The 24,864-nt window shown below is 47.2% G+C and overlaps 1 protein-coding gene and 2 long non-coding RNA genes across 3 annotated transcripts in view; 1 reads left to right on the top strand and 2 right to left on the bottom strand.

Moving 5' to 3' along the window:
- Positions 1-7,249, bottom strand: part of LOC144115763 (uncharacterized) — a 69,253-nt gene extending 62,004 nt beyond the window's left edge. The window contains exon 1 of the long non-coding RNA XR_013311535.1: positions 7,052-7,249. This is a non-coding gene — a long non-coding RNA (uncharacterized LOC144115763). The remainder of the gene's footprint in view (positions 1-7,051) is intronic.
- Positions 1-24,864, bottom strand: part of LOC144115762 (uncharacterized) — a 78,786-nt gene that overhangs the window by 29,470 nt on the left and 24,452 nt on the right. Inside the window, exon 3 of the mRNA XM_077650262.1 lies at positions 8,434-8,597. Within this exon, the coding sequence (XP_077506388.1) occupies positions 8,434-8,589 (156 nt within the window). The 5' untranslated portion in view covers positions 8,590-8,597. The remainder of the gene's footprint in view (positions 1-8,433; positions 8,598-24,864) is intronic.
- Positions 18,706-20,022, top strand: LOC144102643 (uncharacterized). Its single transcript, XR_013308225.1, has 3 exons — positions 18,706-18,799; positions 18,884-19,063; positions 19,195-20,022. It is a non-coding gene; the product is annotated as an uncharacterized LOC144102643 (long non-coding RNA).

Here is a 24,864-nt window from a genome sequence, read left to right as displayed (position 1 = left end):
AAGAGCTTTTTACCAGACTTGAGGTATTTTCCCCGAAACCCATACTTTGTTAAAAAATCTTAAAAGTGCCTCTACAGCAGGCTTGGAAAGATGGGCAAGCATTTTATGGTGTATTTGGTCGGGTCCTGGAGCACTTTTCTTACCAGCAGACAGTACAGTGTTGATTTCCTGGAGTGCAATAAGACCATCATATTTTTCATTAGCACCTCCACTTGTTGGGAGCCTTTGTTTTTCGGCTATTACTTCTGTATTTTAGAAATGACTGCATATACAGTTGAACCTCGTTATAATGAACACTGACATAGCGAATTATCGGTTATAGCAAACTAAATTCGAACTTTGGTTGGTTATGCTTCAGTTTTACGACATTTATTCTTTTATAACGAAACTGAAAATGCGAGATTCACAGCGATATCGGCTGTAATGAAGAAATATTAGTTTACGCGAGGCTCAAAACGCTAAAGGTAGCTTAAAAAGAGCAAAATAAATATTGGAAGCCAATTCACAAGCACACTTTTTTTTGATCGTTTGAAAAGGTTGCAGAAAGTTCCGTGGCCAGGCACATAAATTGCGCGTTTGACTGGTCGCGCCACCAATGAACAGTGTGCAAAAACTCTGAAAGCTCATATGACGACAAAGATCCGAAGGGCGGGCGCCACTTGTCCAGCGGTGAAGACAAGCGCAGCAACACTGGCAACAGCGAGGCAGCGGTGGCGAGCCGGCATTGCGTAGAGAGCCTGCTTTGCGGCACCCTCGGCATCATCTCAGTGCAGCGCCAGGTCGACATGGCAATGAAGCGGAAGGCGGTCTCGCTCGAGACAAAACTGCAGATATTGAGAGCTGTGGACAGCGGCCGCAAGAAAAAGGATGTTCCAGCGGAGTTCAGCGTTTCCCCAAGTACCTTATCCAAGTACCTTATACCCCGATATGTCTGCCTGTTCCCCTAAACTCGTTTGTGTACCAGGTGTAGTGAAAAGAAGAATTGTGAAAGGTGAGTAGCGGCCATTTAATTTTCGAACTTGCTCCCACATTTGTTTTGATGTGGTTGAGCTGTTTATAGAAGAGACACAAATTTGCCATGATGTTTTCTCTGTCTTGCACCGGAAACCCTCGCATGTGCTCTCGCCTTTTTGAAAAAAATAAGGTTCTCATGAATTGGGTATCTGCGAAACACTCCCCAAGCATTATTCTGCAGTTTTTTTGCCTCCTTACAATCCCGTGTGTACCAAATTTTGTGGTTCTGGCACACCACTCCTGTGGATTTTGAAATTGATACATGTGCAGCAGAAGGAATGCATGTTGTGAACATTTCATTTATCTCATCTACGCTGTGGTTTTCTAAAATTAAATCCTGTAAACTGGACTTTTTTTTTAAAACAATGCCCAATCAGCTATATCTAGTTTCTAACACCGCGCTTTCGTTAAAATAACTGTTGGCGAGGATGACAGAACTATTATAACAGGGAGATGATCGCTTCCATATGGATTGTCTAAAACACTCCACTTCAAATCGCTAAAACCAGGCGGTAAACTAAAAGACAAATCTGCAACACTCATTCTCCCCGATGATGGGTAACAGTATGTGGGTTTACGCAAGTTCAGCAAACAGATATTAGTGGATAGAAAAAAATCCTCGATGAGCTGCCCTCTAGCGTCAGTTTTCTCGCTTCCCCAAAAACGAGAATGTGCATTAAAGTCGCCAACTACCAGGTATGGCTCTGGTAGGTGCTTTCAAAGACCCTCCAAGCCAAGCAGTGTTATTTTCAGATGTGGCTCGATATATACAGAGCACACCGTAATGGTTTTATGTGCAAGCAGAGTGGCTGCTACAGCCTCAAGTCTTGTTTATAGTTTAAGCTCACTAGCCAGGACACCATTTTTCACTATAATTGCCACACCTCCTGACAGCCTGCTCGCCTGCTCTCGGTGGCGGCGGAAAACAGTATAATTCTTAAGAAAGTTATTGTCGTGAGGCCCTAAATTTGGCTCTTGTAGACATAACGCAACAGGAGCGTGTGCTGAGTAGCGTGAGCGTGTGCTAGAAGTGAGTAGGAGACAGGAGACTTGTGAGAAAGGGGTAGGAAAGTGAAAGATAGAGGGGAGGATAGGAAAAGGCGACTGCCGATTTCCCCCGGTCGGGTCAGGCCGGAGGTGCCGTCTACAGGAAGCTGGGGCCAAAGTGGTGCGTTGCCTCCGCCGAGGGGCCTTAAAGGTCCAAACGCTCGGCATCGGCTCAACCACCAAGATCCCCTTTTCCCCGAGCACGGCAATGCCACGCACGGCGAAGCGCGGCTGCTCGGCTGCTCGGCTCCGTGGTGATGCACTGTTCACCATCATCCCCCTGCGGGGATGTCCTTGCTTGCGGATGCTCGGGAACCCGTGGTGTCACCACTCACCAACGCCTGCAAGCTGCAGACAGCCCCCTGAGGGGCCCGGGATACTGTTTACACGTCCTGGCAACCTCGATTTTAGATGTTTTTAATTCTTGTTCTGCGAGCCTTAATTTTACCCTTGAACTACCTCAACTTGAGTCACTGCAGTTTTTAGATATTCGTTTTTATTTCAATGACCCTGGGCATGTATGCTGGACGTATGCGCTGCGTACCAAGATGTCTTTGCTTCCTTTTGTCTCAGCCCATTCAAAGCTAGTAAAAAGAGGGATAGCCATGTCTTGCCTTCATGCAGCACTTTTGAAATCGTGTCATCACAAGACAAACAAAAGCTTCAGCACCCAAGTCAAGCGTCTAGAAAATTCTGGATACCCTCTTGACGTGATTGTCCCCGTGGCTGAAACGTTGACAAAAAAGATAGAAAGACTTTCGCAAAGGCGCACAGAAGAGGAAAAGAAAAGAAGCGTCATTGTCACGCCGTACATGAATCATGTGTCCCATAATCTCAAGAGAATTGGAGCAAAATTCGAAGTCGATGTCGTTTTTAACGCGCCGTGCAGAATATCGATGCTTTGTCGCATGGCGACAGGCAAGGGCCAAAATAAATATGGGTGCTGTAAAAATCATGCAGAAAGTTTTGTTCTGTGCAACGAAGGTGAGAGAGAGAGAGCTCTTTATTGGAAGGCATAGAATTTAGCCTCGCTGGCATGCTACTCTGCGTGGCGATGAGAATGTGGGAGATAAATACTGATGGAAAGCATTGCGGGAGAGGTTAAATTAAAGAGAAAAAAAAGAGGAAGAAGGTGTTGTTTATAGTATCCCTCTGAGCTGTGGTCAAGTCTACATCGGTCGGACGGGCCGCTGTCTAAACGACCGATTAAGGGAGCATTACGATTCCCTAGGTAACGGTTACGGCTCGAATCTATCGCCTCATTGTAAGGACTGCAAATGCCACCCTCTGCTGACAAACACTTCGATAATCGGTCGGCACGAAGGAAGGCTCGAATGTGAGCTGTTTCAAGTGGTGAAAATCGCTCAGAGTGGCAGATGTCTCAGCACGCCCTCAGTACTTGTGACCCAGAAAGAGCAGCGTTTTCTGATTTCTTAACAATCTGTTATCTATTCATTGTCTCCACCCTTCCCACTACTCTTGCCCTTTAAGTTTATTTTCACCATTCTTACGAATGAGGCTTTGCTCATGCGTGACGGCTCCTGTGAGGTACTGCGTACTTCAATAAATGTTTCGAAAGTTTGCACTCGTCCCATACACTTCCCTGCTGTGCCCTTGTGTCTTCGCGCTACCAACACATCATGATGACCTACCAACAGGCTCGAATTTCTGCTCTATTAGAATGTTCAGTCACAACTGACCATATTCGTGGCAACGATAACCTAACTGTGTCTGAGCAGTGTAATCAAGTATGCAATCACTGCAATAAAGTGATGTGGGGCATGCTACGGTGTGCAAGCACTGCCAGCCAAGTGCACATCTCGCCCCGTGGATGCAGCTTGTTTTTCTCTTTTCCATGAGAGAATGAGGAGCTCGTCGGGTCGTCTGGAGGTGCCGCCATCTCATGTCACGTCTGTCATGGCAAGCATACCTGAGGCGTGACATGGCTTGCAATGACTGAACAAGCGAGATATCACATATCACGTGACATCACTGTGATGATGTGGATTATGCCACTGTGTGGTTCCAGGCGGACAATGAAAAAGTGTGGCCGCGTGCGCTGCGAGCCGGTGTACACGCAGGATCGAATGTCAGAGCTAGGCTTCGAGACAGTCGTGGCAGTGTGTCGCTGAGTGGCAGGATGTTCATTTTGGAGCTCGGCGTTCTCCCCAAGGCCAGCTAGCCTGCACCGGTCGGGTATTAAGGTTCAGGGTCTGGCTGCCCGCACAGCACCACAGTACCCTGCTGCAGACTCATGCCTGCTTTTCCATGGCCAGGCAGCCTGCCAACAAGCACCTGCCTGCTGATGCCAGCTTACCGGCAGCCAGGCGGCCCACAGACGCACTCCTGCCTGCTGATGCAGGTCTGCCGTTGGCCAGGCTGTTTCTGCCACCTGGCTACCTGCCGATACCGGCCTCCTGGTATCCAGGATGTTACCACGAGCCGATTGCCTGTGGATAGCTTCCCCGGTGACCAGTTGTCGCTGACAACCAACGTCGACAGTCATCTACCTGCAGCACATGGTGGCAGCACAACGGAGCAGCACGCACCGGAACCCACAGTAGGACATTGGTGTTCCTCTTGTCGAACCCCTCTAGGCTGCTTTAAGTGCCCCGTAGTGTATGTGTGTGTGTTAGCGTGCTAGTGGGCTAGATATGCCGAATTTTGTCCTCGTTGCTGAAGAAAAACAGTGCTTCGATGGTGAATGCGACCTGTTTATTGCCCAGAGCTCCTGAACGGACCTGGACCCTTAACTACATCACAATATGGTGAGCCTGCCAGGATTCGTCAGCGAGAGGGCCGAGTAACAGCCCCATATTCACGCAAAGCGCTAAGCTTGAGCGACGATGGACCTAGAGCATTTAGCCACGTTGGGCGCACAACTGGGTTTCTCGGGTGCTGAGCTGAGGGAGTGGATAGACAATGAACGTGCAGCACGGAGGGCAGAGCAGGCTGCAGAAAGAGAGGAAAGTCAGGCAGCCACTGCGAGAGAGAAAGAGATTCTGGAATTGAAACTCAGATTCCAAGAATAAACTTGCAGTAATGAGACTGATCATGTCGAAACCCTTCCAGCATCAAACCATGACATTTCTCTCAACCCACAAAAACTGTTACAGTTGTTCGATCAGCGGCGCGATGATTTGCATGCATACGTTCAGCATTTTGAGTCTGCAGCAATGGGACAGGACTGGCCTCAAGATAAATGGCCTTTGGCCGTAGGCATGTGCATCACACGGGAGGCGTTAACTGTGATCGGTCGAATGACTGCCACTGAATCGGTAGATTATCAAAAAATAAAGAAGGCGCTCCAGCAGCGATTTAGATTCACTGCTCAGGGTTACAATGGCAAATTTCGGAGGGCTCGAGCTCAGGATGGTGAGACAGGGAAACAGTTAGCAGCCAGGCTTTCTGGTTACTTCGACCATCGGATTGAAATGGCGAATGTTACCAAGACATTCGAAGACCTGCGCAACCATATGATTGCTGAGCAGTTCCTCCGATGTTGCCATCCGAAGCTCGTTATCTTCTTGAAGGAGCGAGAGTGCAAGACACTTGATGGGCTGGCCGACACAGCTGATTGCTTCCAGGAAGCGCACAACTTTTCTAATCCCAGCAAAGTCCCTGATGTAGCGAAAGAACCCAGTAAGGCCTCTGTCAACCTTCTCAAGAAGGCACAATTAAGGTGTGCATGCTATGCAATCGTCCGGGGCATCGGGCTTCCGATTGTTACAGCTCCACTAAAGAGGTGCCCAGGTGCAATTCTTGCGGCAAGATCGGGAACCGGACGGAGAATTGCAGAAGTCGGCACCCGAAGAAAGAGCAGAGTGCCGCTTCCTGTCTTACTCGTGCTCTCCCACCTGCCCCGCCTGCCAGCACTAAACAGCCAAAACATGTAAAACAAAAAGGCTCCATTCCTAGTGGTCATGACCAAAACATGGGGAACGCACTTCAGCCTACAACGGGTAGAATGCGAGGTGCGGAATGATTAGCGACAAGAAAACTCGTTCGCGTTCTTCAAGACAAGGGCAGTAATGCTGTCGTTATCCGTGGGAGTTTGGTTCCAAAGAACTGCGTGACAGGACGCACAGGGACACAATATCTCCTTGACGGTACCGTCACCCAATTAGCCGAGGCAAGAGTGCAAGTGCATACACAGTACTACTCTGGCGAGGTGACAGCACTTTGCATGAAATGCCCCTTGTACGACTTCGTGCTCGGAAACATCCCAGGTGTCAGGGAACCACACGACCAGAACCCAGGCTGGATGAGCGCACGTGTTAGCATGACACGGCACCAGTTCCCCAGGAACACCTAATGCCCGGAAAATCGGAGCGTTGTGTCAACGCCTCGGGCAAGAAGACACAAGAGGACACGTTATCCCCGTTGCACGTGCCACGAATCCAGTGCTGTTAGCTGAAAGGACCAGTTAGCTAAAGAGCAGCGGAAGGATGTAACACTCAAACGGCTCTTCCCTAGAATCAGTAAGGAGTTTATATCCGGTAAGGGTCATAAATACTTCTTCCGTGAAGAAGGAAATATTCTTTACCGTCATTACTCCATGTCGACTGGCAGGAATTTCGAACAGGTTGTTGTACCCCTTGTGTTCAGGTCTCAAATTCTACACAGAGCCCATGAAAGCACTATGGCCGGGCACTAAAGAATACGACGAACGACCGATCGTGTACCAGAGAATTTTTATTGGCCTCACCTACACGGAGATGTCGCCCGATTCGTTAAGTCATAAATGCCAAAGAACAACACCAAAGGGCAAGGTTGGCATTGCACCACTCGACAACATGCCATTGATCACTACTCTTTTCGAACAAGGAACTATCATAGGCTATTACTACTATATGAACAGCTGCGATGACTACGGAAGGCAGAAGGATTTGGGTGCTTCACACTTGTAACATGTCTTAATGCCCAAGCAAAAAGCAAGTATTGCGACCTGAGTGCAGCATGTCGGATGCTGATTTTCTGAGTGTTTTACATGGTCGTGAAAGGTCTCCCAGGTTGCTCAGTAGCCAATCACTGCTTCAGCTCCCACTGCTACCATAAAGCAAAAAAAAAAAAAGAAAACTATCAATATTTATAATCACACTTAACAAGACTGCAAGTGTATGCATTTTTGGTTTGATACACCATTTAAATCATAAATGCAGCACGCACTGAGGTTTACTGGCCGGCGCCTAATTTAAGATTCCTAGCCTTGCACACTCCAGAAGGGCAATCTGCACTCTGGGTGCCCTTCACATTTTCAAAAAAAGGAAGGGAAATAAGATGTACTCAAACTTCCCACAGGGCCAGATGGAGACCAGTTGATGGAATTAAACTTTAACGTGCTCGAACAATTGCGGCTAAGAGATAAGCTGTTGATCCCTAAATTAATTCCGGATCTCAACTATATCGCTTACAGATTTAATTAATCGTCCTCTTGGCAAGCGTCAGCATGCGCTAAACAACACGACTTTTAGTGAAAATCTACTATGGTCGGATACAGCTCTGCATGATGCTCCGCCCACATTCGGGACCGCTGAACAAAAGTCCTCCATGATTCTTGGGACCTAAACAGGAAATTAATCACTAGACAAAATTAAAAGCTCAATAATGGTTGCCTCTGACTTATTTGATAGTTAACCATTGAAAAGCTGATATTGCTCACTGCTGTGATTGGCCAGTGGAGAAATAGAGGACGCCCGCTGTTACCAGCTGTCGTTTTCTTTTGGTCAGTGTATCCTACTCTAGCTCAACTGCAGGGTGACTGATCCCTTACACCCGGTGTTCTTTCCCCGAAATCTCAATCCGCGGCATTTCTGCACTGCAATGTGAAGAAAAGCAACAGCCGCGGCAGGGATCGAACCCAAGAGCTAGGGCAAACTGAACGCTCGTCCAGTCAGCAAACTCGCAGGTCAACTATACTATAGCTTTCCAGCTGGATTATTTTGTTACAGGGCCGCTCTAAATAAACTTGCTTAATTCGCTGTCAAATAATAAACCAGTGACGAACACACTGCTTAGCTCTGCAAATCAAGTGGTCCAGAGCAATGACGCCAAAGTCTCCCAGTGACACCCTGGAGGAATCAGCTCGCAAATATGCTGCGCGCGCAGTCAAGAAAACCAGCCAACGCCAGCGAAACAGGCCCATGTCGAAGTGATCGCCGAATACATCACACGCGTTCTCCACTCGAACTTTTGCGCGCGCCTAAAGCAAACAAGGCTTTGCGGTGCCATTTCCTTTTTGGGAATACGCACTGGGACACGGGAAAACGAAACCATCCCTCCGTATGCGGTTGATGCTCGATTTTGCGAGTCCCGAACGATCTCCGAAGCACGACTCCTTCGGCGTGTCCCTCAGCGACAGAAGACTCTCACCGAGCAATTGCAGGGTTGGCCCAAGGCGCCCAAGGTTCCTTCAGGCGAACCAGCTTCCGGGTCACTGCGCGCAGACGAGGCGGTAGCAGCGATAGCTTGCATCGGCGCTGCACGCTGCGGCTGCGTTCGTGAGCCCAAGTGCCTCTTTCGCTCCATGGAGTCAGCTTGCAAAAACGTTAGTCAACTTTACAACGTGAATGTCTCCTTCGAACACGCCAAACGCCACAACAGCTGGAGAGCTGAACATGCAACGGCAAATACCCGCCGCAAAAGTCGACAACCATCCACAACAAATAAAAGATAGAAGCCAGGCCTGATTGGCTGAAAGTCGGAGCGTCGTAGCCATGGAGGGTCGTAGCATCGGCTTCAACCAATGCCCCCTGAAGAACATGCCTGAAGCGTCAGGGGTTTTTCTGCCCGCCGTAGAGCGCGCGTCCGCCGTATGGCGGTGCTGTCAGTTGTCCATCTAGCAGACGACACGCAGGCAGCACAGAAATTTCTTGTGACTGCCGTTGCAGCAAAAAGTATGCCTTCTGGTGTGCTGTTTCTTATGTTATTTGTGGGGTCTGTTTAGTTTTACCGTTTGACAGGTGACGCATCGATGACTGCAGTTGCTGGAGGGAGTAGCGCGCGAAAATGCATTGCTGTTGCGTTCCGTTTTGCATGTTCAGCCAGCGAAACAAGAAACCCAGCGTTTCGTTCCATGAAATTTCTGCCGACTTACAACTCCGGGAAAAACGGCTCAAGGTAATTTGAAAAAAAAAAAACGGGCAGCCAAACACAACATCAATTTATTGTGCAGTTTCTAGCTTGCATTTCCAGCCAAGGATATGCTACTGTCGACAGTTTGACTGCCCATCAAGACTGGGGTGGCCTCTTTTACCCGAAGTCAACGCTCCTAAGAGTGTTACAGGACCTCAAGAAGTTCGTCGATATCATGCTCAAAGACCGAACTCATCTTCAAAGGCCACTGGACGCATGCTTGCTCAACACCTAGTGTGAATAAAATCGCGGGTTTGCCTGTCCCGACCTGTGAGAACAAGGATAGCGGCCACAGGGAAGCACTACTGCATATTATATGCAAGAAGTTCATCAAAACGCTGCTAACAAACCATGCACTCTACATAACAGACATGCAATTAAGAATTAACGCAGTTGCGAAGATGTACAACAAGAAACCTCTTTCCCGAAAATTCTTGAAACTGCAGTAAGAAACGATTTCCGCCGCCTACATCGCACCGACGCATGCCATTTTTCCTTGTAAGTGCGCACGTGTCTGTGCCTTCCAGCACAGTTTTTTTAAATATTCACACGTCGGTCGCCATGTCTGATGCTCGATACCCTTGTTCCAGTTGTGATTTCATCAACGCACTTGCTGGTCATTTGGAGAAATCCGGTCAGTCAGGCCTGCTGTGTTACTCCCAAAGTCACTGTTTACGTGTGCATCACACAGGAAACCTATAGTGAGCTGTGCTTCTTGCGAAAAGAATAGAGAAGAGGGGCATGGGTTTATTTGAAATTTGTCAACGTTATTCAGGGAGGTACCGTTCGGCGAAAGCTCGTCGGAAAGATGACCAGAAACAGCGCAGGCTGGGCGTTGCAAGATCTGCTTCACCTGATTGAAACATTTCTCGCAATGCTCCGCAGCAAGATTGTAACAGGCGCGCTTCGCAAAGTTCTAAGAACATTAGATATGAGGGATGTGCCCCCTGCGGGCCAACGACTCCCCATGAAGGTTACCGCGACGTCTCCGGCTTCCATCCATTGAGCGCCATGCAGTCCTCCTTTGCCACGGGTCACCTGGCTACAGTTGAGCACTCGGGTAATTCCGGACTTCCTCCTGTCCTTATTCCATCTCATGGATTATTTTCTCTTTTTGCGTGTCCGATCGAAGTAGTTGATTTCTTGCCATTGGCAGCAGTACAATATACAACCATGCATCATGCAGTGTAAATACTAATTTTGCGGCATTTCTAGCCACTTCAAGCACTTGTTGCAATATGTATGTTTCGAGCATGTTCATTTTGTTGTAAACCGTCCAAAAGTTACTGCTTATGCAGCAGACAAAAGGTCTTAACAGCATGATAGAACGGTGTGCACAGCACGCTTTTAGATTTTGAAATCGAAACTGATGATCCGCTTTCAATATTATGTGGCAGTCAGCTTAGATTTTTTAAGCATTTGCTGCACTCTCAGACATCCAACAACATGTTTTTTGTCATTAACAAAATAAAAGTTGTTGCTCAAAGCCCGAAACCCGAACAAAGGATGAAGCAGCCATGACCTACTGAACTAGAGACCTGCACATTTGGCGGGGTCCTATGGGACTGCGTGCGCCAACTTTCGTTAACTTTTTGGCCGTTGAGGACGCTCAGTTGAACTGTTTTTTTGTCATCATCATCGTCTGCTTTTTTACAAATGATTTCTCTCCTCTCACTGTCTCCCTGTGACTTTGTCCTGTCTTATAATTTTGAAACGTAGTAATGAACGATGCAAATATGATATTTCTTTAAATCCTAGCGGTGAATATTCTGTTTGCGCGCATGCATGCGTGATACTTTCTCACATCTTTGCTAAAACAATGGATTAATGATGCGTACTCAAAATGTAGACAAATGACAAAACTATTACGCCCTTGAAGTAATATAATCGGCACCACCTTGCTCAACAGGTTAATTGTAGCGCCACGCCGCCCGTAGTTGCCCTCCCCTAGCGGCAAAAGGCATGAACTAGAAGGTGCGCGCTGGAGCAGTGCGAAGTGTGCAGGTCTCTAGTTCCGTAGGTCATGGAAACAGCATTATCGGGAGCCGCGCATCTCAGTCTCCCAGCCATTGAAATCAAAATTGAGAGTCATCTTTCAGCGGCTCCTCGCGGCCAGTCTGCGCAACACAGTGGCAATCTGGGGGCCCATTGAAATCGAGGAGACGCTTCAGGCATGTTCTTCAGGAGGCATTGCTTCAACAAAACAGCAAACTTGTTTTTCAATACTGCAGATCACGATTTTCAAGGTGAACGTTGGGAATTAATAGGTAGGAGACAATTATAAGCGCTCTAATATAGAAGGATACTGCTAATGTATTTTATTCGAGACCTAACTGCAGTCCACGGAGGAAGACTATACCGTATTGTGCGTTTTTATCTTGGACTCAAAAATTTCCCTGCCTCAACCGCGGGCTCATTTGCTATGAAACTGCACACAGAGCTTGCGTATTATGGTAACTTTTGTATTGTAGCAAGTTTGACAACAGTATTTACTGAGTTGAGCCGTGCATGATGCGAAAACGTAATAGTCTGCGTAGAGATCGGCGAACCAAAACCCGCAGACGACGTTTTTTTCGCTGAAGGGCGGCAGTGACGCCATCTGTTTTTGGCAGTGGAAAGCGTCAAAACAGCCGATACGAGCGTTGCAAACAATATTCTTTGAAAGGTAAAGCCTCGTTAAATAAGTTGTTCTGATATTTTTCCCGCTCAATTAGCCGAAAATGTTGAAAGCGCTTCAGTTGAAGCAGACGAAACGGCCGGAACAGCATATTCAAAGGGCCCGCGCTTCTTGCAACGCTCGCCTCGGCGGCCTTGTCGTCACGCTTTCCACTGCCGAAAACAGATGGCGCTACTGCCGGTAAAGAGACGCAAGCGCCAGGGCCAAGTTAATTCAGATATAGATTTCATTAACATGCAAGGTGGCAGGAATAGACTGAAATGGGAGGAAATAGAAGAACAGTTAAGACAGGAGGAATTAATGGTATATGGTTTAGCGGAAACACATCTTAGAGACATGGAGCAACCACCCTGTAACCCAGACTACGCATGGGAATATTGCAATAGAACCGAGGGCAGCAGAAAGGGAGGTGGAATTGGGGCATTCATTCATAAAAGTATGAATTTTCAAAGGGTTAGACTGGGATGCAGGGAACATTTATGGCTAAAAGGAACAGTGGCAGGCAAGCAAACACTCCTTGGCTTTGTATACCTGTGGACAGGGGTTAATGCCAAAGAGGAAAACAGGAAAATGTTAGAATGTATTGCAAGCGACATTGATGAGCTAGGAGGACAGGGCGAGATAATTATATTAGGCGACATGAATGCACACATAGAAGACCTGGATGGGTACACGGATTCGACAGGAAGCATGCTGCAGGACATGTGTGACAGGCATGATTTAGTTGTATGCAACAGCACCGAGAAGTGTGAATGGCTCATAACATGGGAGGCGGGGAGTCTGCACTCGACGATAGATTATGCACTAATGTCACAGAGGATGTATAACAGATTAGGGGTAATGAGCATAGATGAAGATGGTTCCAGAAGTCTAGGTAGTGACCACAAGCGTATCAAGTTGAGCTTCAGAAGAAAAAGCAATGTAGGACTGAATCAAGATAAACAATCAGGGGGAAATTTTTACTCAGAAAAGCAATTGGAAGTAGCAGCCAAACAAATCGAGAAAGTAATTTTTGAGGATAGTGAAACAGAATGGACTTATACCAAATTAACTCGATTACTGGAGCTAGAGCTAGCTAAGGTGGGAGTAAAGCTAAAAGGGAAAAGATGCAAACCCAAGAGTTGGTGGGATGAGGAGGTCAAGAGGGCAATAGAAAAGCGCAAGGAAGCATCCAGGGAACACAGATATTCCAAGAAGAGGGGGGAACCAAAACCCGAAGTAGACAGAAAATGGGATACCTTCATAAAGTGTAGAAGGGACGCATCCTATTTGATTAATGAGAAAATTAGAAGAAAGGGTGCCCAATGGATGTCAAAAGTAAATAAAAAGGATAGAAAAGCAGCCCAAAAATTCTGGAAACATCTAAATGCAATGAGTAATAAAACTAGGCTAGAACAAAGGTTTATTGTTACAGATGAGGGTATTCGACTAGAAGGGGATGAAGCAATAAAACACATAGGAACAAGGATGACGGAAAAATTTTCAGCACAGCACGTGGTACATAATTTATCCAAGGAGGATAGACCGGTTACAGCAACAGCTTCACTTGAGCAAGGAGAGTGGGAAAGGGCAGAGAAGAAGGTTCCTAGTGGCACATCAACAGGACCAGATGGTATCCCGATTATGTTGATAAAGAAGTTAGGACCAAAATCCAAGCAAACATTAATACAGGTAGTGAACAAAATGATAGTGGATGAGAAAGTCCCCGATGAATGGCGATTAAGTAGAATGAACATGATATATAAGGGAAAGGGGGACAAAGCAGACGTAAGTAACTATCGCCCCATAACAGTGACGTCTGTGGTTTACAGGGTGGTGATGCAAATTATAAAGGATAGACTGCAGGCTTGGGTGGAGAACGAGGGGGTGCTAGGGGAACTACAGAATGGGTTCCGGAAACAAAGGAGGTTGGAGGACAATCTATTTTCATTGACACAGTGTATAGAAATTGCGGAAAAGGAACATAGGCCCTTATTGCTAGCATTTCTGGATATTAGGGGAGCCTATGACAACGTTACTCAGGAGCATTTGTGGGACATATTGGGCACATTGGATGTGGAAAATGCAGTAATTAATCTTTTAAAAGATATATATAGAGGTAACAGAGTGCTCATAAAATGGGAAAAAAATGTATCAGGGCCTGTAGAGATACAGCGGGGGCTTAGACAAGGATGTCCTCTGTCCCCTTTGTTGTTCATGTTGTACCTGCAAGGTTTGGAGATCAAGCTAGAGGGGAGCGGACTAGGCTTCAACGTATCTTTTTTCAAGCAAGGGGAATTGATTAAACAGACATTACCGGGACTAATATACGCGGACGATATAGTGATAATGGCTGACAACAAGGAAGACCTGCAGAAGTTGTTAGACATATGCAGTACAGAGGGAGATAGATTAGGCTTCAAGTATAGTAAGGAAAAATCTGCAGTCATGATATTTAATGAAGAGGGCGGCGAGCATAGAATACAGGAGTTCGTGCTAAAGGTAGTGAATGAGTACAAGTATCTTGGGGTGTGGATAAATAACAGTGCTGAGTATCTCACAGAGCATGAAAAATATGTAATGAATAAAGCTAGTAGGAATGCAGCTGTCATGAAAAATAGGGCACTGTGGATTTACAATAGGTATGAGGTGGTAAGAGGGATCTGGAAAGGGGTGATGGTCCCTAGCCTGACCTTCGGGAATGCGGTCCTGTGTATGAGGCCAGATGTTCAAGCAAGGCTGGAAATTAGGCAACGGGGAGTAGGGAGGTTAGCTTTGGGAGCACATGGCAATACACCAAATCAGAGGGTACAGGGTGATATGGGATGGGCGTCTTTCGAGAGCAGAGAGGCTAGCAGTAAGATAGCATTTGAGGAACGATTGAGAAGGATGGAGGAAAAGCGGTGGGCTAGGAAAGTTTTCAGATACCTGTATATAAAGAATGTTGACACGAAATGGAGAAAGCGAACTAGAAAATTGACAAGCAAATATCTGGACAGCAGTAAGGGGGCAAATCAGCAATTATCGGTTAAGAAAAAGGTTAAAGGAACAGAGAGAGCTTTGTGGAAAACAGGGATGCTGACGAAATCGGCACTAGAAACATACCGGACCTTTAAACAAGAAATTGTCAAAGAAAATATCTATGATAATTGTAGGGGAAGTTCTTTGTTGTTTGAGGCCAGGACTGGAGTTTTGCGGACTAAGAAGTATAGAGTCAGGTACCAGGAGATAGACACTTTGTGCATTGCGTGCGGAGAGGAGGAGGAAACGGCTGAACACTTGATACTTTTCTGTAAAGGGCTTCACCCTACAGTGGAAGGCAGCGGAGCTGACTTACCCAAGGCATTGGGGTTTAGGGATAGTGAAGGGAAAGTGGATTTTAAGAGGTTAGAAGTAACCAAGCGAAGGTTATCTGATTGGTGGCTAAAAGCAAGACAGGAGTAAAATTTCACAAGACATGGCTAGGTGGCTTGAGCCACCGCCCGATGTAAAGGGTTCAGCCGTATCCATCCATCCATCCATCCAGCAAAAAAAAGTCGTCTTTGGGTTTTGGTTCGCCGATCTCTACGTAGACGATTACGTTTTCGCATCATGCACGGCTCAACTCAGTAAGTACTGTTGTCAAACTTGCTACAATACAAAAGTTATCATAATACGCAAGCTCTGTGTGCAGTTTAATCCCAAATGAGCCAGCGGTTCAGGCTGGGAAGCTTTTGAAAGTCTTCACGATAAAAACGCACAATACTAGGTGTATAAACTCCGCTGTCTGCGGCGACCAGAATAGGTCACAAGCCCGCGGCGCCACTATCATGCTGGCGGCGCCTGGCGGCCTGGAAAGAAACTACCGCCGTTTCGGTTGCCAAGGCTATAGTGCCTAGAATATACTGGCTAGTGTGCCGAGCGCCAGCGCTGCGCAATGGGAGCAGGTGGCACCGTTTGCAATGAAAGCCCACTGATGGCGGCAGAGGGCGCTGCTTGTCGGGAGGGTGCTGCCGCAGCAGACGACGCGATTTTCTCGCTTCGGAAGGCAGCGACCTGGCCTTGTGCGCGCGCGATTAACCTGCTTGTGCACGAAATTTTGTTGACTGAGGTGCAGTGTATGTTGTCCTTTGTGGCTCCTTGCACATGAAAGTCGACGCATCCGCTCCTCCGAGCAGTTCTGTGGTGACTTCGTCGGTTTTGTGCGCGCGTTCTGTGCGTGCGTGTATCCGTTCTGCGTGCTTTCACCGTGTAGTCAAATCATGCACTGTGCTCTCGATTGTTTTTTTCCCGTGTCCACCACTAAACGAGCTACATGTTACTGCACAAAAAAGATGTCAAAGCCAAAGCGACAGTGCAAAGAGAAGACTTGCTTTGTGCCAATGTGTAAAAGCGGTTACCGCTCGAACAAGGAACGTGTTTCCATGTTTACTGCACCATCTGATGCTACGCGGCTTGCAGAATGGGAAAGAAACATCAAAAGAGAGGACAGAAGGCTGACGCCAGCTGCTGTGGTTTGCGAGAAACATTTTGAGAGCAGTTGTATCGAGCGCACATTCAGTGCCAGCGTAAATGGTGTTACCAGCGAGCTTCCCCGCGATAAACCGCGCCTGAAACCCGACGCCGTGCCTTCGATACTCACGCATTACCCAGAACACATTCTGCCTAAAATGTCAGCTAAAAGAAAAACTAGAAATCTGTGCCAGCAAGAGCCTCCAGCAAAGCGTCACAGGCGTGCTGCGTCGGAAGCCTCCGAGTTGTGCTCAGGCATTGATAATGCTGAATCGGTGAGCATGGAAGCATCTGACACCAACAGCGGAGCTGCAGTAACTGAAAAGTGCACCACCCCACGCTGTGTTTCTGCAGAAGGAAGCGCTGGCGAAGCGCAAAATGCTGGTGACGAATGACCACGAACAACCAACGATCGTCTCCATCCATTCTCCAACGTCGCTATTCCAGTGACATGGATGAAAGTGCCATCCGTGACAGTCGATTCATTAGCGTACGCCTATTGTGAGGCTGAAAAAAATAACTTCGCTAACCTCTTCATTGAAAAGATGGTAGCATTTGCAAAGCCATTACTTGATGGACAATCAGTGGTAGCCACGGTTTACCTCAGGGGAAGGGAAAAGTCAAAACACATCGTCACAACTTGCGAAGAGGCCGAAACTTTGATCAAGGAAGTTGCCTTGACAAATCTTTGTGATGGATGCGGCATAAAGCCGGCCTCAGGAAAGCACACCTCCTACAAAGGCATGATTTTTTCTGAGAAGTGTTCATTATCTGTGAGGTCTGAAGGTGAATCCTGCGCTTTCTGCAAATACCAAAAGATTCTGGCTCAAAACCAAGCGTGCAGAAAAAAGCAAAGCACAAGTGAAATTGCCAGAAAATCTGATGAAAAGAAACAGTGCAGGAACATTTCTCGAAGCCTGTCAAGAACCAAGAAAAGATTGGCAAATGCAAGGATACAGGTGGCTCACATGAAAGAGCGAAATTAGGCTCTTAGTGAAGAGACATTTAACAGCAAAATTAAATCTCTTCCCTCAAAGCAGCAGCTGGTTGTAAAGAGTTGTTTCCTTGCTGCAAGGCGAAAATCACACAAGGGAATGCGATACGATGATGAGTGGATTTTAGAATGTATGCTGATGAGGATGCCAAGCCGGAAGTTGTATGAACATCTCCGCAGACAGTCTATTATGGTTCTGCCAGGGCGAACTTGCCTGAAAAAGTACCTACAGCGCTTCAAGGGTGGCTTTGGCCTCAGTACAAAGGTCTTCGATGCCCTAAATGAAAAAACAAAGACCATGGATGCTTAGAGTCGTCACGGCGGCCTCGTCATTGACGAAATAGAGCTTTCGGAGCACCTAAATGTTAAATCAGCTGGTGAGTATAGCTGCAATGAATTCTTGGACCGTTCTGTGTATACGGTAAAAGCTCTGATTCAAACCCCGCAATGCGAAAATCCGCATAATTCGAACTGCCGGCGCGGTCCCGGCCAACGCTATGCAAGTCTATGGCGTTGCACGCTCGCTGTTTCGGAAGCTACGGGTCTCGCACCGGTTAATTCGAACGGGCTCCCAAAGGAGATTGTGTACATACAGGTATCGGTTCGGCAAGCGGTCGTCCAAATAGCCCCCCTCAAAGCTGAATTCTGTGCTGCAGAATCACTCGCGCACCTCTGACTTGCGCTAAACGGCAGTCGTGATGGCGGACGGACGGCCTCATCTACAAGAGCGGGCACACTGATAGTTTCGATTTTGCTTTTCTGAAACGTACGCCCAACCGCACTAGCCGGCCAGCCAAACCCAGCTACGCGCCGTTTATAGCGTTGGTTGGCTGTTTCGCTAATCTTCCCTATCCACATTTTTTTCTTCCCGCTTCGGAGCTGCTGAGTAATGCCGTATTCATCGCCCGTGAATCTTCCGCGCTTGCGGCGTGCGATGCACTAGCGGCAGAGCTCCACCGCTAAAAATAGTGATTGTTGCGCCGTTCTCATCTAAAATAACAAGCAACTACTGCCAAGTCTTTCACCAAATAAATTTACCGCGATGCAAGCGGTTCTTGTCAGTTTTTTTTTTCGCGGTCATTCGATAGTTCGAACTTAATTTCAGACTATGCGAACATTTTTCCCGGTCCATTGAAGCACGAATCAGCGAGCTTTTACAGTATGAGAAAAATACGATGTTCTGCTAAGCACTACAATATTGCTCGAGCCGTGCAGTGCTCTGGTAATATTCGATCGTCAAGTATTTTAGCGCGTGTTTCTTTTTATGCTGGTTTAGCACCTTTGCCATATTCTGATCTGTGTTGAGAGATGTCTGCGCATAAAACAAGGCGTTTTCCCTGTGCTTTTTTTTTACAATTCAGGTGATATTGAAGGCTTTGTTGACCTTGGAGGTCGTACACCTGCTGACCAGAAGAATGTGCTGGCAGACCATGGGATGATTGTGCTGTTTCAGCCATTTACTGGTAAACTTTTTTTTTCTCTTGGTTACAGCTCGCAACTTTATACGTAAAACGCACGTACATTTGTGAGAGATTACCTTTCCGCAGGAAAATGGACGCAAATCCTCGGTGTTTTTGCCTCAAAGGGCAATGTGAAGGCCCCAACAGTGGCGAAAATCATTTTGGAAACCACAGTCCTTGCGGAAAAGGCTGGTCTGTTCGTGGATTGCATAACATGCGACGGCGCCAGCTGGAATAGGAGCATGTGGCGGCTGTTTGGAATACAGGGTAAGGCTGTAATTTCACGCAAAATGCAAGATTGTTTAGAGTGTGCAGGGTGCTAGTGCAGATTTCATGTTTCTAATGTTTAAATGTTGTGATGAAGAAACTGATCGCAAGTTGTTTTGTTTTTTTCAAAGGTTCTCCAAGCCACGTTCGGAGCAGCACCAAACACTCAGTGGATCCTAAAAGGCAGCTATATTTTTTGTCAGATTTTCCACACCTTTTGAAGAATGTGAGAAATGGATTTGTTGGAAAAGGATACCTGACACCAGCTGGGCATGTTCACATTCGTATTGTACTAGCAGCCTTCGAAACGGATCGAGAAAATGTTACACTGAAAGTTATGCCAAGCCTGACAAATGCACACCTTAAGCCAAACTGCTTTGAAAAAATGAAAGTGGAGATCGCATTTCAGCTCTTCAGCGACCAGGTCATCAAAGGACTTTTCATTTATAGAGAACACATTGAAGCCTCACATAGGACCGTGCAGCCGACAGTAGATTTCGTAAAAGAAATGAATCGCCTGATTCGTGTTATGACATCGCGAACAAGCGAGAAGGCACTCAAGCCTGACAGTCCAAATGTGCAATTTCTGAAAGGCTTCCTAGAGTATCTGCAGGAATGGGAGCAAACTGCAAAACCAGCTGGTGGTGGTTTTCTTACAGAAAGCACGTCTGCTGGGCTAAGGGTTACCATCAAGAGTACACTTGGCTTGTTGTCCTACCTGACGTCGACTCTGGGTTTCAAGTATCTTTTAACATCCAGATTAAGCCAGGATAAGCTTGAAAACCTTTTTGGTACAATTAGACAGTCGTCTGGCTGTAACGACCATACGACAGTGTCACAGTTTCTGATGACTGAATTTACTCGCATTCTACAACCTGGCAAAGCCACCTAGAGGAGTGAACTGCACCCCAGACGAAATCAAAGCACTGCTGAGCCCAAAGGAGGTGTGTGAAACTACGAGTAATACCCCTGTCACACGGGACTTCTTCTCGGCCTTTGCCGTAAAGTTGTCTTATTGCACTAAAGGAGGAAAACCGAAAAGGAGCAGCGACGCTGCTACACGGCAAATCCAAAGGAGCTAGAACGCGGCCTCCGTGAATGCCAAAAGTCCCCGCTGTGTGTGAAGCGGCGCTAGTAACATTATGAAATTAAAGCAGACGGTAGCACTTCAGCTAAGAGTGCATTCGTTTATGTTGGAAAAAGTAGCTATCACGATAATAAACGAGCGTTCTGACGGTGAGAAACGGATATTTTGAAACAAAGTTTCTTTTTTTTTCATCGTTCTCGGTCCGACCACGGTAGGCGCACTTTTCCGTTCGGCTCCTCGTTGTGTTCGAGAAGCGTGCTTTGTTGCTTGTGTCTTTTTGCACACAAGAAAACTCAAAACACGCACTCAACAAAGAGCAAACGAAGAAAAAACAGCAAAGCGAGATGCGCAAGCACGTGTGTGTCGATGCGGCTGCTGAAAAGCGTTCAAGTCCTTTCTTAGCAGTGTGGATGTCTTTAGTCATAGCCTCCTCTACGGTTAAGTGCACTGTAACGCAAAATTAACCATTGGATAAGATAAATTAGATATTTTTTACGGTTTCAAAACTAAAAATTGCGTCAATTTTTTATTCTTTGAGCTCGCTAGCTGGCGCTGCCGTCTGGGTTGCTCCTTTAAGCAACTTTAAGGCCGCTGACGGCCGCCTTTATTGCTACGGAACTTTATCGCAAAGGTCTCGACGCTTTGCCGTGTAGATGCGCGTCACGCGCCTTTGGGGCAAAGGACCTTAATTTCTAAGGCCTTACAAGTGCCCGTGTGACAGGGGTATAAGTTCCTTTCAGACAAAATAGATGACCTTCTTGACCACGGAAACGTCAGTGAAGCTGAAGATGTAGTTCAAGCTGTCGTGTCTAGCAGTGACCATGCATCGTGCATAGAGAAGAAGAGCCACAGTGCTTTGATTTACTACACTACAGGCTACGTGGCAAGAAAGATCATTGCTAAGAACTGTTGTTCACAGTGTGCTGGCTGCCTATGTGTAAGCAAAGCTGAAGCAAGTGCCGACGCCGCTTCGTAGTTTACTAGCCATTTTGACAATGGGGGCCTAGTGCACCCCAGCCAGAGCTTGTCAACTGCTGTAAAGGCCATGGAAGATGCCTTTACCGTGTTTTTTTAGTAAAAACAAGCTCCATGAAATGAGTTTAGTTGAATTTTCGAGTCAGCTACAGACACTGTCTTTTCCTCAACTTGGCTGCGCAGTTTTATCTACCGTTGTAAAGTTTTACGTTCTCTTAAGGTTTCGTTTTTTTGTCAAGGGCCTCAACAAAGAGAGGGAAGCGCAAAGGCAGCGGCATAAGTTTCAAAAACTGCGCCGCTGCCAATAAATGCTTCTCATGTGCACATATGGGCCCTGCTTGCTGTACTTCTGTAACATGTCCGCGATTGATATTGCACGCGAATAAAAACGAGTGTTGCACGACTGTGTTTCCTGCGTTATTCACATTGCATGTGTTTACTCGTTCGCAAATGTAGTACGTACACAGCGAGAACACCTAAATATAATCCAATAAAATTAACCGAAGCGTTTCGCCTACTTTATTAGAGAAAATGTTACCGAAAAAGTACTTCCTATATATATATAAAAGATATCTATGTACAGCACAAGTTTCGTGTTTCTAAACACGAAGTTGTGCTGAATTTCACAGCAGCTTTCGAGCAAGCGACAAGTGCTAAATGTGCAGCTCCTCGACAGAGACTCAAAACAAACCCTGAAACATATAGTCAGCTGCCTCCATGAGCTTTGGTCGATTACAGATGAACGAAAGCAAAAATGCACTAGTCCTCTTGCCGATGTTGCGAGAGCGTTGCGGCTCGGCGGCACCCTCCTGACTTGCAGCGCTCCATGCGGCGGCCGTCGGCATTCATCGCTCGCGGTGCCACCAGGAAGGCCACGGTCGGCACACTAGCCAGTATATTCTAGGCTGTCAGATGACCCTCTAGCAGACGACACGCAGGCAGCACAGAATTTTCTTGTGACTGCCGTTGCAGCAAAAAGTATGCCTTCTGGTGCGCTCCATCGTATATTATTTGTGTGGTCTATTTAGTGTTACCGTTTGACAGGTGACGCATCGATGACTGCAGTTGCTGGAGGGAGTAGCGAGCGAAAATGCATTGTTGTTGCGTTCCGTTTTGCATGTTCAGTCAGCGAAACAAGAAACCCAGCGTTTCGTTCCATGAAATTCCTGCCGACTTACAACTCCGGGAAAGACGGCTCAAGGTAATTTGAAAAAAAAACTGGCAGCCAAACACAACATCAATTTATTCTGCACTTTGTAGCTTGCATTTCCAGCCAAGGATATGCTACTGTCGACAGTTTGACTGCCCATCAAGACTGGGGTGGCCTCTTTTACCCGAAGTCAACGCTCCTAAGAGTGTTACAGGGCCTCAAGAAGTTCGTCGATATCATGCTCAAAGACCTAACGCAACTTCAAAGGCCACTGGACACATGCTTGCTCAACACCTAGTATGAATAAAATCGCGGGTTTGCCTGCCCTGACCTGTGAGAACAAGGATAGAGGCCACAGGGAAGCACTACTGCATATTATATGCAAGAAGTTCATCAAACCGCTGCTAAGAAACCATGCACTTGACATAACAGACATTCAATTAAGAATTAACGCAGTTGCGAAGATGCGAAGATGTACAACAAGAAGCCTCTTTCCAGAAAATTCTTGAAACTGCAGTAAGAAACGACTTCCGCCGCCTACATCACACCGACGCATGCCATTTTTCCTTGTAAGTGCGCACGTGCCTATGCCTTCCAGCACAGTTTTTTTAAACATTCACACGTCGCTCGCCATGTCTGATGCTCGATCCCCTTGTTCCAGTTGTGATTTCATCAACGCACTTGCTGGTCATTTGGAGAAATCCGGTCAGTCAGGCCTGCTGTGTTACTCCCAGAGTCACTGTTTGGGTGTGCATCGCACAGGGAACGTATAGTGAGCTGTGCTTCTTGCGAAAAGAATAGAGAAGAGGGGCATGTGTTTATTTGAAATTTGTCAACGTTATTCAGGGAGGTACCGTTCGGCGAAAGCTCGTCGGAAAGATGACCAGAAACAGCGCAGGCTGGGCGTTGCAAGATCTGCTTCACCTGATCGAAACATCACTCGTAATGCTCCGCAGCAAGATTGTAACAGGCGCGCTTCGCAAAGTTCTAAGAACATTAGATATGAGGGATGTGTCCCCTGCGGGCGAACGACTCCCCATGAAGGTTACCGCGACGTCTCCGGCTTCCATCCATTGAGCGCCATGCAGTCCTCCTTTGCCACGGGTCACCTGGCTACAGTTGAGCACTCGGGTAATTCCGGACTTCCTCCTGTCCTTATTCCATCTCATGGATTATTTTCTCTTTTTGCGTGTCCGATCGAAGTAGTTGATTTTTTGCCATTGGCCGCAGTACAATATACAACCATGCATCATGCAGTGTAAATACTTATTTTGCGGCATTTCTAGCCACTTCAAGCACTTGTTGCAATATGTATGTTTCGAGCATGTTCATTTTGTTGTAAACCGTCCAACAGTTACTGCTTATGCAGCAGACAAAAGGTCTTAACAGCATTGTAGAACGGCGTGCACAGCACGCTTTTGGATTTCGAAATCGAAACTGATGATTCGCTTTCAATATTATGTTGAAGTCAGCTTAGATTTTTTAAGCATTTGCTGCACTCAGACATCCAAGAACATGTTTTTTGTCATTAAAAACTAAAAGTTGTTGCTCAAAGCCCGAAAAAAGGATGAAACAGCATGATCGGCAGCCGTACGTCACAGTCCCCCAGCCATTGAAACCAAAATTGAGGGTCATCTTTTAGCGGTTCCTCGCGGCCAGTCTGCGCAACACCGAGGCAATCTCGGGGCCCATTGCTTCAGGCATGTTCTTCAGGAGGCATTGCTTCAACAAAACAGCAAACTTGTTTTCAACACTGCAAATCTCGATTTTCAAGGCAAACGTTGGGAATTAATAGCTAGGAGACAATTATAAGTGCTCTAATATAGAAGGAAACTGCTAATATATTTTATTCGAGGCCTAACTGCGGCCCACGGAGGAAGACTATACAGTATTGCGCGTTTTTATCGTGAAGACTCAAAAATTTCCCCGCCTCAACCTGCGTGTGCGCGCGCGTGCGTGCGCGGGTGCGTGTGTGCGCGGGTGCGTGTGCGCGCGGGTGCGCGTGCGCGTGCGTGCGTGCGCGTGTGTGTGTGGTACACTAAGCATGAAAAATACAAGGGTACAAAACACGCCAACCCATATGCAACAGCAGAAGTAAACTTGTCACATCTCAGTGACACGCGAATGAATGAAACCATCACTCAATAAACGCACTCGGAAGCAGACGAAGGCCTAGTGGGTGGCTACGTGTCTGCTTCTAGGTCTGTGTTTTCGCTTTTCGCTGTCTTCTCGCGTGTGGCGTGGGTCGGACAGTGCCCTCCGTGAGACCGAATGCTAACGACGCCCCTGCGGAGAAATTACCGGCAAGGTGGGCGCATTCTCAAGTGAGAAAACCCAACCGGAACCCTCAGGGGCAAGCTAGGCTTAGCTCGGCGCTGCCGAGCGAGGCCGCGCTACGCGTCTGCATGGATTCCGCGTTGTCGACGACAGCTACGCGGATGCCCGCTGTGTTGCCACCTGACGCAGCCTCCACGTCCACGCAATCGTCAGCGCCTCTGGGCCTCCAGCCTGCACCGTCTTCCGATGCTACGACTTTGGCCTGTGACATGGACTGCTCCACCGCCTCCGTGCCCGTGGCACTCCCTCAAG

This window comes from Amblyomma americanum, chromosome 1 (assembly GCF_052857255.1).
Source record: "Amblyomma americanum isolate KBUSLIRL-KWMA chromosome 1, ASM5285725v1, whole genome shotgun sequence".
NCBI lineage: Eukaryota > Metazoa > Arthropoda > Arachnida > Ixodida > Ixodidae > Amblyomma > Amblyomma americanum.
The sequence above is the reverse complement of the archived record's forward strand: the minus strand, read 5'-3'. Positions and strand labels throughout refer to the sequence as shown.